This window comes from Temnothorax nylanderi, unplaced genomic scaffold (assembly GCF_030848795.1).
Source record: "Temnothorax nylanderi isolate EJ_2023f unplaced genomic scaffold, tnyl_v1.0 TNYL_tig0003_pilon, whole genome shotgun sequence".
Lineage (NCBI taxonomy): Eukaryota > Metazoa > Arthropoda > Insecta > Hymenoptera > Formicidae > Temnothorax > Temnothorax nylanderi.
This window is the reverse complement of record NW_027249065.1, coordinates 1456611-1473495: the sequence shown is the minus strand read 5'-3', so window position 1 is coordinate 1473495 and position 16885 is coordinate 1456611. Positions and strand designations below refer to the sequence as shown.

At 41.5% G+C, this 16885-nt stretch overlaps 2 protein-coding genes across 5 annotated transcripts in view; one reads left to right on the top strand and one right to left on the bottom strand.

The window, feature by feature from the left end:
* The first annotated feature begins 66 nt into the window (after positions 1–66).
* Fat-spondin (extracellular matrix protein f-spondin) lies at positions 67–9081 on the top strand. Of its 2 annotated transcripts, none has more exons than XM_071703708.1 (12): positions 67–220; positions 4900–5090; positions 5234–5418; positions 5530–5721; positions 5893–6179; positions 6300–6703; positions 6893–7064; positions 7222–7468; positions 7549–7732; positions 7841–8004; positions 8081–8269; positions 8464–9081. In XM_071703708.1, the coding sequence occupies exons 2-12, from the start codon at positions 4910–4912 to the stop codon at positions 8542–8544; spliced, it is 2286 nt and encodes a 761-aa protein (XP_071559809.1). In that variant the 5' UTR covers positions 67–220; positions 4900–4909; the 3' UTR covers positions 8545–9081. The 2 variants fall into 2 exon arrangements, with proteins under 2 accessions (XP_071559809.1, XP_071559800.1); XM_071703699.1 differs by lacking the exon at positions 67–220 and adding an exon at positions 2292–2315.
* The window catches only part of Trpgamma (Transient receptor potential cation channel gamma), a 77554-nt gene continuing 69295 nt past the window's right edge, over positions 8627–16885 (bottom strand). For 2 of the 3 annotated variants that reach the window (XM_071703669.1, XM_071703676.1), the window contains 6 exons: positions 16497–16692; positions 15978–16172; positions 14838–15063; positions 13318–13695; positions 12424–12933; positions 8627–12061 (listed from right to left, as the gene is read on the bottom strand). In XM_071703669.1, coding sequence (XP_071559770.1) covers positions 11904–12061; positions 12424–12933; positions 13318–13695; positions 14838–15063; positions 15978–16172; positions 16497–16692 — 1663 coding nt within the window. In that variant the 3' untranslated portion in view covers positions 8627–11903. The remainder of the gene's footprint in view (positions 12062–12423; positions 12934–13317; positions 13696–14837; positions 15064–15977; positions 16173–16496; positions 16693–16885) is intronic. The other variant, XM_071703686.1, reaches the window with a different exon arrangement.

The following is a 16885-nucleotide window of genomic DNA, read 5'->3' as shown; positions in this document are numbered from 1 at the left end:
ATATATTCGCGTATCTTCGCGGCCGCGCCGCTGGCGTTTATCGTCGCCGTTTCCGCATTATCTCGAGGCGATACACGCTGACTCAAAACTGACCCCGTGACCCCCCGATAAAATCCTGGCCGGTTCACTGGAAACGGAGCACACGAACATCCGTCGATCTCTCCGTCAGTGTCCGTCGATTTGGCCAGCGAGAATATTCACGGGTGTCTCGAATCCGCCGGTGAGTAATTCACTCTCTCTGCTCACGATTTGCTCACGATCGACGAACGGACGTGTCGCGAAATGCATCACGTAGACGATTCTGTGACTAATCGGTCCGGTTGTTGAAGCTCGATTATGTAATTAACATGTTCGCAAACATGCCGATCGTCCTCTCTGCACTAATTGTGAATTCAAATGAGAATCTTGGTCGGGCTGATCGCAACGACCACTACGATTAATTTCGTGTATAGTGATTAATGATATGTTAACATTATGGCATACATTTTACATGCGTAATATTTAATGAGATCATTTAAATACACGAAACATAATATGCGTGACATATTGATAAGTTTTGCTCAGTTTAAATTTTAAATACTTCTGTCTAAAAGAAATTTCAATACTTTTTGTTGTTTTTTTTTTAAATTTTCTTTTATGGGTATTATATATATATATATATATATATATATATATATACTATCTGAATAGTTCATTTAAACCTAATTATTAGAAATAGCGAAGATACCAAATAATCTCCGAAAATTCAAATTTAATGGAGCCTCCTCTTAATCAATGGTCTGATGAGAGTTACGATAACAAATTATCCCGCTGTGATAGTTGAGCAATCAGATTTCACCGTGGGCGAGAACACCCCGAAGCCACAAAGGTATGCAATGGTCTGCAAGCGCGTGAAAGGACCAACGGCATCATAAAAGAAGCCTGTGATCCGCGACGTCCGCCATTCCGCAAATTATGTTCGTCGAAGATCCGCTCGGCAATCGCGCGAGTTTCCGATTTTTCTTTCGCTAATGATACACGAACGCGCCTTCCAAGTTTCATCGCTCGTATGTGTTACACGCGTGTATTAATCGTACAGTGAGCAAAGTACGCTTTGTACGAACCAAGGGACCGATGCATGGCAGTACGGTAAAGTACGTATGCATATTGCAGTGGCAATGAGATTAATTGACGGACTCTCAATGGGAGGTTATTAGTGTTTAAGTTAGCTGCGGGACGCCTTAACAAAACGGCTGTAGGTGATACCGATTAGCGTCCACCGCGAAATAGCGTACACGTGAATTAATAAAACGTCGGCGCGCCGCTTTTATGGGCCAAACGGCAAACGCAATTTTCAAGGTGGCCTGTTCAAACAAATTCCCGAGAGCTTCCGCGAGCGGAAATTTCAACAGATAAATTCGTGCTAGTTAAAGCGACTACCGCGGTAAATCAGTGATCATTGCATGGCAACGCAAACATAATAGACTAATTGAACGTGACCAACTTGACGCGATATCGCATGATCACGCACGATAATGATTTGAAACTGCGCTGCGTAATGAACCATAGGCTGGGGAGCGAGTTGAATAACTATGTTCATTTCTATTACGGCTCGTTAAAGTTGAAAGATGGTCAAGTACGAGCAATATAGACATCGGCGAGCTCTGCGGAAGACATATGACTCATGAAAATTTAAGCTACGTCAATTATCATGGCAACACTAGTAGTAAAATAACTAATTAGATATATTTGTAATGAATAATCTGTTTGAGATTGAATATTACAGAATCTAGAAAAATAAAGACATTAATAAATAATTAATAAAACAATTAATCTCGTTTAAGATGATAGATATAATTTGCTAAGTCAACTTCTAAAGATATTATAAAATATAAAACTGTAAAGAAGGCAAAGATACAAATTAATTAATCACACGGAAAATTAATTAATCACACGTCATCTAACAGAATTTGCCAGATATGGAATACAATCGAGGTGTACCGTAGCTCGTCGCTCTGTGTCCGTACCGTTAATTATTTCGCTAATTGCGAGCGTGGTGACACGCGTAAACTCACCCACGTGAGTAGTTGCGGGTAGGGATATAATAGAGGGTACGAGTTCGACTGTGCGTCATATATGCATCAGTTTTCACGCGTGTGTACACATGGAGCAGCGATCGTCGCCGCCGTCGGCGAGCTCCACGATAATTTCGACGCGAGATTCACGAATAATGAATATACGAGCGTTCGCGGGATGAAACCGTGAAAGTGAATATCGATCGCGGGATAGATTACGAGCGCTGCTAAAAAAAAAAGCAACGAAGGTGGGATCATGAGGTAAGAGAGCATAGTGATATAAATATCTCAACATTTTCATCGCGGAAAACGATAGTCGTCGTGCAATGTCCTTAATGATTTTTTTATCGTTTGGCAGAATGGAAATTATGTTTAATGGCGATTAATTTTATAACGGGAATTAAGTGGGGCGCTTGACACGCACGAGAAGTCTTTCACTTTCTCAATCTTCTTAAGTAAAACTTACGACTGTCTACAGAAACGGAAAGAACGGAAAGAATTTCGCTGAAATATTTAAAAATTGAGCTAGATAGAGATCTGAAAATAATTATACTGGACCATCAAAATAATTATGCAGGACGCTCAAGCCTGATGATAATGTTGCAAAAAGTTTTGACATTCTAGCAACCAGCTTGAGAGTCCAATACATTATTTAATTCAATATAATGATTCTCTGTATTTAGCTAAATTTTTAGATATACATCAGCAAAATCGTTCTTTTCGTGTATGCATTTCATCACGTCCTCGCGTATGACTTACACGAGATGTGTAATCTCAAGATTTTAAGGACCAGGAAATTCTCGAATCTCTCGTATACCTTGGATTTCACGACAGGACGGAGCACTTCCGTATAATCCGAAACGCGCGATAGACGGAACGGCTTGCGCCACGTGCCGAGAGTATGAGAGAGAGAGAGAGATAGAGAGAAAGCACATCTCTCGAGTGCCGCGCTTTGCAATTTCCGGCTCCGCAGAGGGTCGTGCACCGTGCGCGCTGCTCGCTCTTTCTCGTCTCGTCCCGTCTCTCGTCCGCCTCGCCGAGCTAGCGTTCTAGAAACCTATAGCCACCTACGTGTCTTGCGAGTGCCGATCTCGAAAGCCGGTCGAGGCGGATTGGCACGAGTCCCGACCCAGTTCTCCCAGCTATTCGACCGTAATTGTAATCGGATGCGTCAAGCGTGGAATTTGCGCGCGAACATATGCGGCACGCGCTTCGACTCCGCACGTGGCTGCAATAACGTTTCAAAACTCATCTGAGACACTCGCACATATCTTTTTTTTATTTTTAACACACTTGGACTCATGAGATTTGTGTCACATAAATCTTTTAAAACATAAACGTGTTATTTTATTTTTCGTCGATTAATCATTATCTGTTTAATCATTTTTCTTTTATTTGTATTCCAATAAATTGTTTTTTTTTTATATAAATATTTTCTCCACGTATTTTTATACCTTTCACTTAATTGTTATTCATGTTCAAACTTTTATCATTTTTATTTATTGTTATCAGCATCTTTCTGGTACAGCGAAGATGTCTATTAATTATAGTAATCAAGTTGTATGAGCGTCTTGACCAAGCATCTTGACACTCAATCTCAAGCGTAATTTAATCTCTCACGCGCGATCGTACTGATCATAAAATATCACGGACTTGTGCGCAGAGGGACGCAATCATTCAATAAAAACAGATGAAGTGAGAGCAATTCGATGTTGCCCGATTATTAAATATATCGAGACATAATTATAATCAATCTCTTTTCTGTTTCGCAGAAATTGCTTATGGAAGAGTCTCGCAGGAGACAGTAATTAACATTCTCACGATCCCTTTTCTGTGATACGAAAAAAATTGCTTCTCCATCGCTGAGAGAATCGAGTATCGTTAGCCGCGAATAATTTATGCAATAACTATTATATTATGTCGTTGAATCCGCACGGTCGGTTTTGAAACTATTGCAAGAATCGAAGAGATCTAGTTCTAGTTCGCACAATCTATCAGAACGATTTTATATAAATATTAATAAAAGGAAAGTAATAATTTTAGTTTATCAGTTAAATATGTTGCAGTTTTATTACTTGTAGAAAAATAATCCCGATATCTTTTATTCAAGAACTAAAAAATTTCCAGATCTTCTCTTCCCATCCGATCTTCGTTTGCTCCTATAATCTGGCGATATTTCTCAATTGCAGTTCAGTCGCGATTACAATACAATCTCCGTTCTCCATTCGCGATTGCGAAATCATGCCCGATCCGCGATCCACTCGCGATTATCCATCTCTGCTTTATGGCCCTATGTAGCACAAGGTATTCCTGCGGCGATTTATCGCTTCAAATCGAGTTCAACAATAGTAGTGGTCGGAAGAGATCGGCGGGATTCGTTCGCGTTTGGATCATACGACTCGTTGCTTTTCAGACGAATTCTGACAATAGCGCTTAAGAGATCAACTGAGATTCGCTCGGTTTCGCGGCGCTGTCAATTGCAGCAATTTTCTTCCTGAGCAAGCGAGGCGTGAATTCAAGGACAAAATCGCTGGAATGTCATTCGCGTATTACGAATCTTGCACGAATGTTAGATAATGGTTTTATATAACTGTTACGTTTTATACCAACTTTATATAACTTCTAAATTATTTATACTGTATAATAATGATTAAAATGTGTCAGAGTTTTCACAGAATACTATGTGATAAAATAAAGAAATAATAATCACTTACATATCGTAAAAATGAACATCGTTGAGTAATTACAGATAGCTTTTACGAATTTCAAATGCATAAGACGCTAAGTCACTTTATGCATTTAGAATAAGTTGGGGAATAAATATAAAATGTATGAAATGTTACAGACATTCCAAAATGTTATTTTTAATACTGACGGCGTGTCTCCTCGCCGTGACTCACGCCGGATGTCCTATGAGGCCAACGGTGGAGCAAGCATCCGCGAGCAGGACGGTGGGTGACGGTGGTTATAGACTTCTCATCAGCGGACAAACAAACGGATACATCCCGAATGCAGTTCACACGATTAGCCTGCAAGGTTGTATACACCTAAAAGATTGTTTTAAAAAATTAGTAAAATAGGGAACGAGATAAAAAACGTAAATGCGAGATTTCTGAAAAAAAATTTCGTATTAACTATGTATCGTTGTTACGGATGATCGATGTACGTGACTATTCTAGGATCGCAAACGCATGAGAGACTGCAACAATTTACGCGTTTCACGCTCACGGTGCATTCGCAGCACGCGCCAAGTAATCCTGCGGCTCGTGTCGGTTACTTCCAGCTGTTTCCGGATTCCCTGACTACCTTCAACGAGGACTGCATTAACACGATTTCCGAAGCGACCGATTACCCGAAATCTGAGGTAGAAATACAAGCTGATATATGCGTGGCTCCTATAAAAAAAAATATATTATATAATATTAATCTCTTCTTTGCTCCTCCGTTCATTTAATAACTCATTTTCTTTTGACAGATCCAGGTGATGTGGCGGGCGCCACAGGCCGGCTCCGGATGCGTCATTTTCACCGCGATGATTTTGGAGAACAATGTACGATGGTATGCGGAAGATGGTGCCCTTACCAAGACCGTTTGCGAAACGGTAAACACGGAAATCGAGAGTGCTAACGAGACCAGATGTTGCGCTTGCGACGAAGCAAAGTACTCGGTAAGTTATGAAATCTTTCGACAAGTTCGACAGAGATTGATATAAGAGAATAGATAGCACAATTTTCATTTTTATTTTAACTTACATGTACATTTTGCCGAAGTTACGATGGCCGATGAACAAGGTACAGGCCGCTAATTAGTCAAAGCGTCTGGTCGCACATTTTTTCAGTTAACTATGGAGGGTATCTGGTCGAATAGAACTCACCCGAAGGACTTTCCGTTTTCTGCCTGGTTGACCCATTTCAGCGACGTCATCGGTGCATCGCACGAGCTGAATTTTTCCTTCTGGGGTAGAGATCATATCGCGACGGACGGTTTTCGACAACTGGCCGAGTGGGGTTCCGCGACGGGCGTGGAGGCGGAATTAAGAGAGAAATCCAGACACCTTAGAACGCTTATTAAAGCCGCCGGTCTTTGGTATCCTAATGTTAATACAAATACGACGACGAGCTTCAGGTAAACATCACCCGCTTATAAAAGGGTTAGATTTTTTATGTGTTAAATTCGATTTTAATATTTTATAGCCTCTAATAATCACTATTATTCTATCAGTTTTTTTTTTTCACGATTTCTCAGGGTAGATCGAAAGCACCCTCTTCTCTCGGTGGCTTCAATGCTGGGTCCGTCTCCCGACTGGGTGATAGGTGTGAGCAAATTGAATCTTTGTCAGAAGGACTGCACGTGGACGAGGAGTATGATAATCGATCTTTATCCTTGGGACGCCGGAACCGATAACGGCATCAGTTACATGTCGCCGAATTCCGAGACGAAACCGCGCGAGAAGATGAAGCCGATAACGACCCTCTATCCAGAGGATCCGCGGTCACCGTTCTACGATCCGTCCGGTAGGCCCATGCACCCACTGGCCAGACTGTATTTAAACCGGGAGAAAATTATTCCACGCGGATGCAGCGAGGAACTTCTGCAGCAGCAAGTAACCGAATTGGAAGTGGCCGAGAACACCGAGGACACGTCGAGACGTATGCATATTATGCCGTACAAATATTTTTAATAGCCGATCTTTTTAAAAAGCTATCTAAGGAATATTTCTTTTTAGCTTTGTCATTCGCGAAGTTTTATAATGGTGTCAAGCGTTAATGGAGATACTGAGCTACTCGCAATTAAGAATTATGAGCCTAATTTAACTTTATCTCGCTCTAAATTTCAAGCGGAGTGCCACACAACGGATTATTCGCCGTGGTCGTCGTGTTCAGTGACCTGCGGTAAAGGCTTAAGGATGCGCACGAGGTCTTACAGAATGCCGGAGAAAGCCGCTATGTTCAACTGTAACAGACAGCTGGTTTCGAAGGAGATGTGTGTCGCGTCCATTCCCGAATGCTCGTGAGTGGGTTCACAATTTTTTATGTCTCAATAAAGATTAAGAAAAAATTGTCGAAGCTCCACGAGAGTCAAACTGAATATAATATATTTTACGGATAATCGCGTTAGATTTAATTCTTCGCATAACGCGATCACAGACGCCGGGGTGTTATTTCAGGGGCGAGGAGGAGAGCGACGACGACGTGATTTCGTTGCGGGTCGACCCGCTTTGCGAGACCACCGAATGGAGCGAGTGGTCCGAGTGTTCGAGCACGTGCGGGATCGGCCTGAAAATGCGAACGAGGAGATTCCGCGACCGTCGCGGCCGCAAACGGTGCACGCACGTGTCGCTCGTCGAGAAGGAGAAGTGCATGGAGCCACCGTGTCAGGCGGGAACGGAAGAGCAGCTCGATCCTGTGTGCAGGGTGCGGAGTTCGAAATCTATTTGCCCGTGAGAGAGATTAATTGTACGATAATTTACAACGTTCGACGGCGATAATTTAAGGTGACGGACTGGTCCGACTGGTCGCCGTGCAGTGCTTCCTGCGGCAAGGGGGTGAAACTGAGGACCAGGCTGCTGATAGTCGACCCGTCGCTGCAGGCGGAATGCTCCTCGCGCGTGGAATTGCTCCAGCAACGGCCGTGTCTCGTTCAGTCGGACTGTACATTTGACATGGCAACGGCAAAGGGTAAGGAACATGAGAAATTTTTATGTCCGGAGAACACAGAGTTCTCTTCCTTCGGCAATTCAGATTAATTAATAATCTTACGGCCATTCATCCATGTCTCTTTTCAAGTTGTGTGTATGGAGGAAGCAGATCCCGGCCCGTGCAGGGGCTACTTCCAGAGGTGGGCTTTCAACCCGCGGAAATTAATGTGCGTGCCCTTCGCGTACGGCGGATGCCGCGGCAACCGGAATAATTTCCTAACGGCGGACGAGTGCGGCAATACCTGCGACATCGTAAGTATTGAATGTTTTATCGAAAATCACACGCGCGCGAGCGGGAATAGGGTGTCATCTAAATTCTTGTTTCCAGGTGCGAACTGCTCTTACCGGCCAGGCCTTTAACGAGACCGTAAACCGAGATCAAACACCTATCGACTCGCTGAGTCCACCTCCTCCTCCATCTCCCCCTGTGGATTGCGTGGTAACCCGCTGGTCAAATTGGTCGCCGTGTAGTGTCACTTGTGGTGTTGGTCGCGTCACAAGTTACCGTACCGTCGAGGTAAGCTAATTGGCCTCGGGCTATTAAGTACGCGCATGTTATTATTTGCGGAATTTGTGGTATACGCGGCTCGCTGAAATAACATAAACTGTCGCGTCAACATTATTAACGAAATATTACGAAGCTTTTGTACATGGCATTACTACGAGACCTATCTGCTCTAATATCTGACGATATCTTGTTCGCGCAATTAGCGAGAGGCTGCAAACGGTGGCCGTCCCTGCCCGAAGAAGCTGCATCGTCGTTATCGTTGCGAACTGGCGCCGTGCGAGTGACGAATCAAGAAGAAGCTCTACATTCGATGACATTTAAATTAGGATATACGTAGTAGAATAAGGATTACTCTCAGGCAAAGGATCTGTCAAAAAAAGATAGTTTAATTACATCTGCAAAGAGGTAAATCTCTGTAAATTTTTAATCTTAGAACGTACGAGACCTAAGCCATATACACGAATGCATAACGTGGATTATTGTGTCCCGTGCGCAATTTGATTATTTCTTAATAACGAAAAAAATAATTTGATTTAAAATATTTAATTGTTAAAAACATTTTGGATTAGCGTGTGTATTGGAAATGAAATATTTCAACACACCCCACTTCACAAAGCGATCCACGTTGAACATTCAAATTAATATTAATCGATGGCTTTATAGACTATCAATGTACATTACTGCCAGCCCTCTATTGCCAATATTTGCCTCCTTTTAAATTAATCGCGTTATAAATACTGCGCTGTGCTCTATCCCTTCTACAAAATGTTTGATACAGAATAAACGGATTATCAGAATAAATTATATTTTATTAATGGTCATTTCGTTTGCTGCCTGCTGATTCCCATCGAATTTCAATCGATACTGTGAAAACGTGGAGTCGACGTAGTTGTTTTATATCGGCTAAAACATTTGTTTTTCGTAATATATCCGTTCAAATTTAATGTATCCGAATTCCGTCGTTTGCAAATTAATATCACATCTATCAAACGCGAGACAGTATTAACCGTATAGTATTAAATTTCTGACACTACCGATCGAGTGGAATGAAGAGGTCGTTTGACACAATTTGTTCGTGTTATGTCACAAATAGAAAACGCGCTTGGAATTAAATTCGGAGTTAGATATCCAATTGATTCTCGCCTCTCGGTATTCTCATGCTTTTGCAGCTACACGTTTTTGAAACGTGGCACGTCGCCTCGATCAACATACGATTTCTCGAGCGATGCCGCAGCTGCTACGCTTGTTGTTCTTACGTAGAAATTCATGCATCTATAATTCACGGCGGATCCTGAATTGCAATCAGCTGTCTTTGGAAACTGTCCAAAATCCGCAACTCTGAGGTGATTTTCGACACCGCTACGATTTTCCATTACTCATTTTCCATTCTCATAACGCGTATGATCCATACGTTTTCGTAGGAAGTACGAAACGCATGCGACATACTCATGTGGCTAATATAAAAATTCCGTCACTTTCATACACTTGTAATCTGTGAGAAAATTCGATCGGATTCGCAGGACTGTCATTTCATTGCAAATAATTCCGGGCTCTATATCTCGCGCCTATTGAAATCAGTTGGTTCAATTTACATTTCGTTCGCAGTACTTTTTTCCTTTCCTTTCACAACAAACACTCGCTATTTATCACCAACTGGAAATCTAACTTCACACAGTTACATTAATAATCTCATATAAATAATACACGTAGGTGGTATAATGATTAATAAATCACTATACATCTACCAAGAGCCAAACCATATACTTTTTTTAAGAGATGATACACTAGCTCTCTATATAATATCACTCGTTAAACAATAAAATTTTCATTCATAATGCAACATTGTATAATTTTTTAAATTTATCAAATAACTCCTATTAAAAATTTACCTTTACTTAAATCGCTCCATTAACTCGCTCTAAATCCTATATTTTATTTAAAGAAATATTACTTCGGCGGTTTGATCCGCTTGGTAAATATATAGCGCTTCAATAATGACTATATATCTCTCTTACGGCATTATCGAGACCGCGGGAAGATCCATGACGAATAGGGGGGGGGGGACGAAGCGAGCGAGCAATTGGACAGTGCGCCCTCAGGGCGATTTGCTTCTCAGGAACTTACCTGTGGTGCTGATCGCGCGATTCGTTCGACATTAACGATAGTAATAATTGTTATTAACGTACATACACGTAATATCTAGGAAATAGTCGTAATATCTCTAGGACTCTCGTTTCCTTAGGCCACTACTCGACTATGTACTACCGGCGTGTTCTTTGGTCGTGCCACTTTGCTTCCTGCTCTTCTCGCGAGAATCGATTCGGCGTCTCTCGCCAATTTGACTCGACGTAACGAAAGATTTAACTGTTCGATAGTCCAAATACAGACAGAGAGTAACGCGTTGGATCGTTAAAAGACGACTCGTCAGCAGTTACAAGCTTACAATTAACGAGCAATTAATTCTATGTCGGAATTTTGCAGAAATGTGAGATTTTAAGGATCCAGACGTCTCTCTTTCGCGCAATCTATCGTGCATGTCTTACGGAAGAATTATTATATAATTGATTCTCTCAATACCTGTGCGTTTGTGGCCGTTCTAAAATATTGTAGAATAAAAAATAATAAAAATCGTCCGTTGGCAATAATTGGTTATCGATTAGTTGTGACTAGAATGGGATAAGTAGATGGAAGAAATAAATCGTCGAAGAAACGATCGCTTGGGAGGAGCTAGGAGGCTATGAGTTTCGTTCTTCAGTAGATCAGCTCTCTGAAGATACGACAGATTCGACTTTTGTTTGAGGTAACATAATTCGTCGCGTCTCCCTCCACAAATAACTTAATAATATAATAATAGCTGTTTTTTTTTTCACTCTTTTGTTACGAGATCTGGATGACTAGTGTTGACTAGGCTACTTGTCACCGACTCACACATGCCACTTCCGTTCTGGCAGTAGTAGTAATAATAGTAATTCTCAGTACAATCTACCGTCGATCGTCGCTCAAAGACAGCCGTGCGAGAAGGTACCGCGATCAATCATACGTGATATTTCATCATCCATGTTAACTTTAAAATTGATTAAAAAATACAATGTCGTGCAAACGACGCAAAATACGACTTTATATACAGCTGCTGTTCGAAAAAAGTTTAAATTGGGAAATATATATATATATATATATATATATATATATATAAATTCACTAGAATAAAATCGTGGAAACTTTCTCTTTTTCCTGTATAAAATATAAAAATAAATATATATAAAATATAAATAATAAATATAACGTACCAATAATCTTGAAGGTCAATTTCGAGCCATTATCTTATTGAAGGAAGTGTCCGTAGTAAAAGGATTGGTGAAGGGAAGAGGATAAAAGATCCTGATGAGAGATGGAGTTCCTTCGAGATTTTCGATCGACGTCGCTCTTACGTTTAATCGGCATGGCGCGTCGCGTCGCGAGAAAGGCATCATTGTGCGTCTGCCGACGTCAGGACGATCGTGCCGCATGCGTGCGTGCGTGCACAATCGTCGTCGACGTCGTTCTAGCCTCATGGCCGTTGTAAACGAAGCTCGAAGCTGAGTTCCGACTGATGCTTCCTGTGTCAGCTGGTCGGCCGCCGCCCGTCGGCGACACATCCGTTTCCTCAGAGCCAGCCGGCGGACACGTCGTGGCCGGAAATCGGCTCGATGCCGGGAAGACGTTGCAGCTGCGTCGCCGATCCGTTTCGCTTCGCCGTGATCGACGTCGAGCCGCTCGCCACCACGCTCTCCTCGGTCGTCGACGGCGTTAATGGAACGATACCTAAAAGAAAAAAAATAACGATGGCCACATCGTAAATGCCTTTCGATTTCAAATGTTGCATTAAAAAAAAATCACTTATAAATTTTTTTGAAAAATTGTACACGAAATTTTTATATGCAAAAATTAAGTCTAACATAAAATTAATAAGATATTATATAGACATTTTCACAAGTTTGAATAAAAACGTTAAATGCCCACATATATCTTGTTACTCAATTTACATTATATTCTAGTTACGAGCTTGGATAATTACTCCCAGCCAAGTGACGAACAGATAGTTATGTGCACAATAATGCATGTTATAATTGCTTCATCCTACACGCTCTCGTGAAATAATATCCCGCGTAATAATATCGGTTCACCTTGCTGCGCGTTCATGCGCTCGTTGATAGCGATCTCGACGACATCGAGGCTGGGCTGCTGGCTCTGCGTGACCTCGTGTCGCCGTGACGACATTATTGACGACTGCGGCGTTAATTCGGGACCTCGGGTGGGCACGCTGCTGGCGCGTTGCAGCTGCTTCTTCGAAGAGATTCTGGCTGTTAGAACAGTGGCGACCGAGGACGTCGTGCTTGAGTCTGCGGGATTCGTGTTGGTGCTGCTGGTCATCGCAGGCGTAGATACTCTCGAGGCGGAGAACTTTTTGCGCTTCCTCCTCAGAGCAGCCAGAGCCGGGCCCAGGCCGTGAGTAAACATGTGATGCGCTTCGTGATGATGCGCGTGATGAGAATGAGAGTTATGGGGTTGCTGCGTGCTTTGTACATCGTGACCGGCCCCCTCCAAAGAGGACTTCGAGTCCGAGGAACCCTCGGAACGCGAGCCGCCATCCTCAGACGCCGGTGAATATACCGAGTCCTCCGAACGAGATCTACCTGGGAAGAGAAAATGACATTCGTTTATTTATAAAGTGACTTCATTATTATCGTTTCGTTGAAATAAGTAAAAAGATGTATATGAAAGAGAGATACAAGTCACAAAATTTCTGACAACATTATGAGACTGTCCAATCACTGGGAAAATAGGAAAAATAAAAAATATATCGGTAACAATAGGTACATATCGTAACTTTAAATAAAATGTATAGCTTCAAATTATATTTCATATTTAGATAAAGAGCGTACTATTAGTGACTACACTCACGCGTTCATTTAATAAATTACGAAATATTATTGCACAGATATCGAGAGATTCCGTTGAGGGTTTAACATAATTAGCATTAAAGTAGAAATATTAATGCGAGGAAACTTTCGCCTTACCGATCAATCTGGAGACCCGTCCGGCTTTCGCAGCCTCGATCAGAGTGCCCCAACGCTTTTTCCGAGAGCTAATTCTGGTGCCGTGGCTTTGTCGCGACCCGCTGGCCAGTCCGGGCACGCTATTAGTACTTGTATGATGTGGGCTCTTCTTCGAGGTCGTGCCCGGCCCGAATATGCCGCTCATGGTCGAGCCAAATAAGTCATGATGGGAGTTCTCATGCTGCGCTTGCTGAAGGGACGCGATGAATTCGGCCACGGGCGGCAGGGTGCCGCTTCCGCCCGGCTGCGACCCGATGTTGAAACCCTTCATTAACCGCCGCTCTTTCTGGCGGTTTTTCTTGCCACCCGCACCTAAGGACAGCTCTTTAAGGCTACCGTCTAGGGGACAAACAGAAAATCGACGAGCAGCCTCAAGCGATCTACTAAAAAACTCAAAAGAACTTAAATGGCTAAGAAATAAAAGAAAACAAGAGATAATCTAGGTTCACGTAATATCCTAATAAATCATAACTTAAATAAATCATATTCGCTATTTGATGCATAATGTACGTTACATTAAATATCAATTGCTCGATGCATAACAGATAATTGCAGCAGATACGGGAATAATATCAAAAATATTAATTAAACTTTTTCTTATTTTTTTGTTGCATTAATAACAAAGTAAAACAAAAATAACTTCCATGCTGTGCTTCCCAAAATCTTCTAAAATTCTTTAAAAAACTTTCTCCTTTTCAATGCAGTTTGTGAAAAAACAAAAATTAATTTGGTTTGAATATTTATTATTCAGGCTAAAACGATTATAGCTATTCAGCATAGAATTGAGAAAGAGGGAAAACATGTGCGGGCCACGGGTAAGACATTAATTTATACATTTTCTCGTTACAATTAATTGGAGATTTAAGCCGACGTGATACCTAGAAAATCGTCGGGCAAATTTCTTAATTAGAGTAATTAGCCCCGAAAGTTCGGATGAATAATCGCGCTTTCTTTAGCTTCAATTTACAAGGGGTTACTCTTGCTCGGTAACTAATGCGTTATTGAGGATAAAATAATGATTGGTATTCCGAAGCGGAATCGCGGAGTTAAATTCAAAGTTTCGATGCTCCGCGTGATGCGATTAACAATTTGCGGATTACCCAGCAATTGCGCCGTCGCTCGTATAATTCTCATCGTTAACTCGGAAACACATCCGTTCGTCGCCGCGACGAATGTACTTTTTGTTTTAGTATCGGAACAATGTTTAATTACACAACTTCAAGAGACGAGGGATTAATAATTTTATTCCGTTCGCATATTACGGATATTCGTTTCGCGAAATAAACCCTACAACAATATTGTTTCAACTAAACGAGAATCCGTCACTCCTTTCAAAGGAAATTGAAAACACTTGCAATCAATATCTGCTGTACATACATTTAACTTTTACGTTAGCAAACACTGTGCAACTGAATCGATGCTTCTCATGCGGGATATACGCAAGGCAATTTATTCCCTTCTCACTTCTCGTTTTAACTTACCGGTACCGCTGCTCGCTGCAGTGGAGGTATTCATGCCGGAATTCTTCAATATCTCGATAAGCTCGCAACGAAATGCACTGATGTCTTGTTTGATCTCGTTCACGTCGTCTTCCGTCACACCTTCGTTTTCCGCCTTGCGTTGCTCGACGGTGACGTATCGTCTTACCAAATTTCTCATGATACTCTGATACCTAAAGTCCCGCTCAGAAGCCTGCTTGACCTTTCGCTGAGACAAGAATCAGAAATCGAAACCCTTCAGTTTTTAAAGTTTTCGTTACAAAGTACATGTTACGATACGCTTGATATAGTACGCCCCAGATTTGTCGAGCCATTACATCACGGATTCGTGTACTAGATTTTTCCTTAGCAAAAATGTCGAACGTCGCTATGATTTATTTTCAATCTTGAGTATCATGTATCTAAAAATTATTTATTACCTCAAAGTGCAGTATATATAAAACATCATACCAAGTTGCGTAACGATTAAAGATCAAAGTTTTTAAAACAATAAAACTAAGTAACACGTAAAATTTTGCTGTACTCGAGAAGCTTTTATCTTTAATCGATTACAGCTTGACAAGAAGATTCCTCGTTTTTTGTTGAGAATTGCTTTTAAACCCTTTAAAGAATCTGCAGATAAAAGTTGGTAAGTCTGAAAAACTTTGTATATACTTATGCTACGATCTGTAGATACGTACGATATAGCAAAACGCGGTTGCGACTAATAACGACAAAACTTTTCCTCCATTTAATATTCCTGACAAGTTTACAAAAAAAAAAAAATACACAAACTTCTCTTCTGACACTTGAAATTCCTCTCTAAATATTCTTGCTACATAAGAACCTAATTTTAAAATCCAAAACGAAAACGGACAGCCCCGGAGAAATACCCCGTAAAAAGCATCCCTCACGATAGAATACATATGTATTTCAATATCCTCCAGCGCTCCCGAATCCCCCGCGATACCGTAGCATTGACATCTTATTCCGCAGCTCGCTGTGCATTACGCAAGCGATAAAAATTCAGGTTCGAAAATTGAAGGAAGATCGACTCTCCGGGGAATATTCTTACAAAGGCAACGGCGTGCATCGCGGATGCTATTCTGGTCTTGCGAAAAATCCGAGAACTGTCTTTCCTACCCTGATTGTTCGCATGTGTTCCTTCTTGGCTGCCCTACTGTGCCCACAGAGCTTCCGATATACCCATTGTGCGATGTACCAGGCGCTCTTCGGGGTCGGTATGATGTTGAACGGCGGCGGAACGGTACCACCCTCCTCGAAATAGCTGATCCAGAGTTTGCTTCTCGCGAACTTCCACTCGACGTCGGCGCGTTCCTAATTACGAGCAGCGAATCACCCGGCTAATTAGTTTTGGCTAGTTATAGATGCGAAAAGTACAAGGTACGATTTGCCGTGTATTTTCTGTCTGACGTCGTATTTCAAAGATCTCGCGCTCATTTAGTTAATTATCAAAAAGAATAAATGTCACCTTCATTGTATTATTAATCCATTATCCATTTAATGTGACATTTAACTCGAGTAAAGTTTAGACATTTCTCTTCTCATTTTCTTCGTCTTTCTTTTATGTTTTTAGTTCAATTATACCTCATATATACGATAACCCTTGCAAATAAATTTCGCGAAAGCTACTGCACTTACCGAGATTAGTTGATAGGAATGATTCATCATGGCGATCAGGAGATTCAGAAGGACGACGATGTTAATAACCGAATAAGTACCGAACATCAGCATGCCCCAGAACCTGGTGAACACCTTGATGCCGTCCAGTTCGAAGCTATCGAGGTCCACCAAGCCGAAGACCGCCCAGAAGAGCGTTTGTATTGTCTCAAACAGACTGCTCGCGAAATTCATATTGCGTATTACCCGAAATAGATCACAACGCGGAATAATAAAAAATAACTCTATATATAGTTATAAAATATAAAATATTCACCAGCTTTATGTCATAACTATAAAAGATCTGATTTCTAAAATAATGTATCAATTTTTATTCCCTTTCTCCTTTTATTTCAGAAGAGATTTCAATG

Coding starts and splice junctions, on each gene's coding strand:
- Fat-spondin (XM_071703699.1), top strand. Junction 7,469..7,548: donor AGCTCGATCCTGTGTGCAGG/GTGCGGAGTTCG, acceptor CGATAATTTAAG/GTGACGGACTGGTCCGACTG. Junction 8,270..8,463: donor CAAGTTACCGTACCGTCGAG/GTAAGCTAATTG, acceptor TCGCGCAATTAG/CGAGAGGCTGCAAACGGTGG.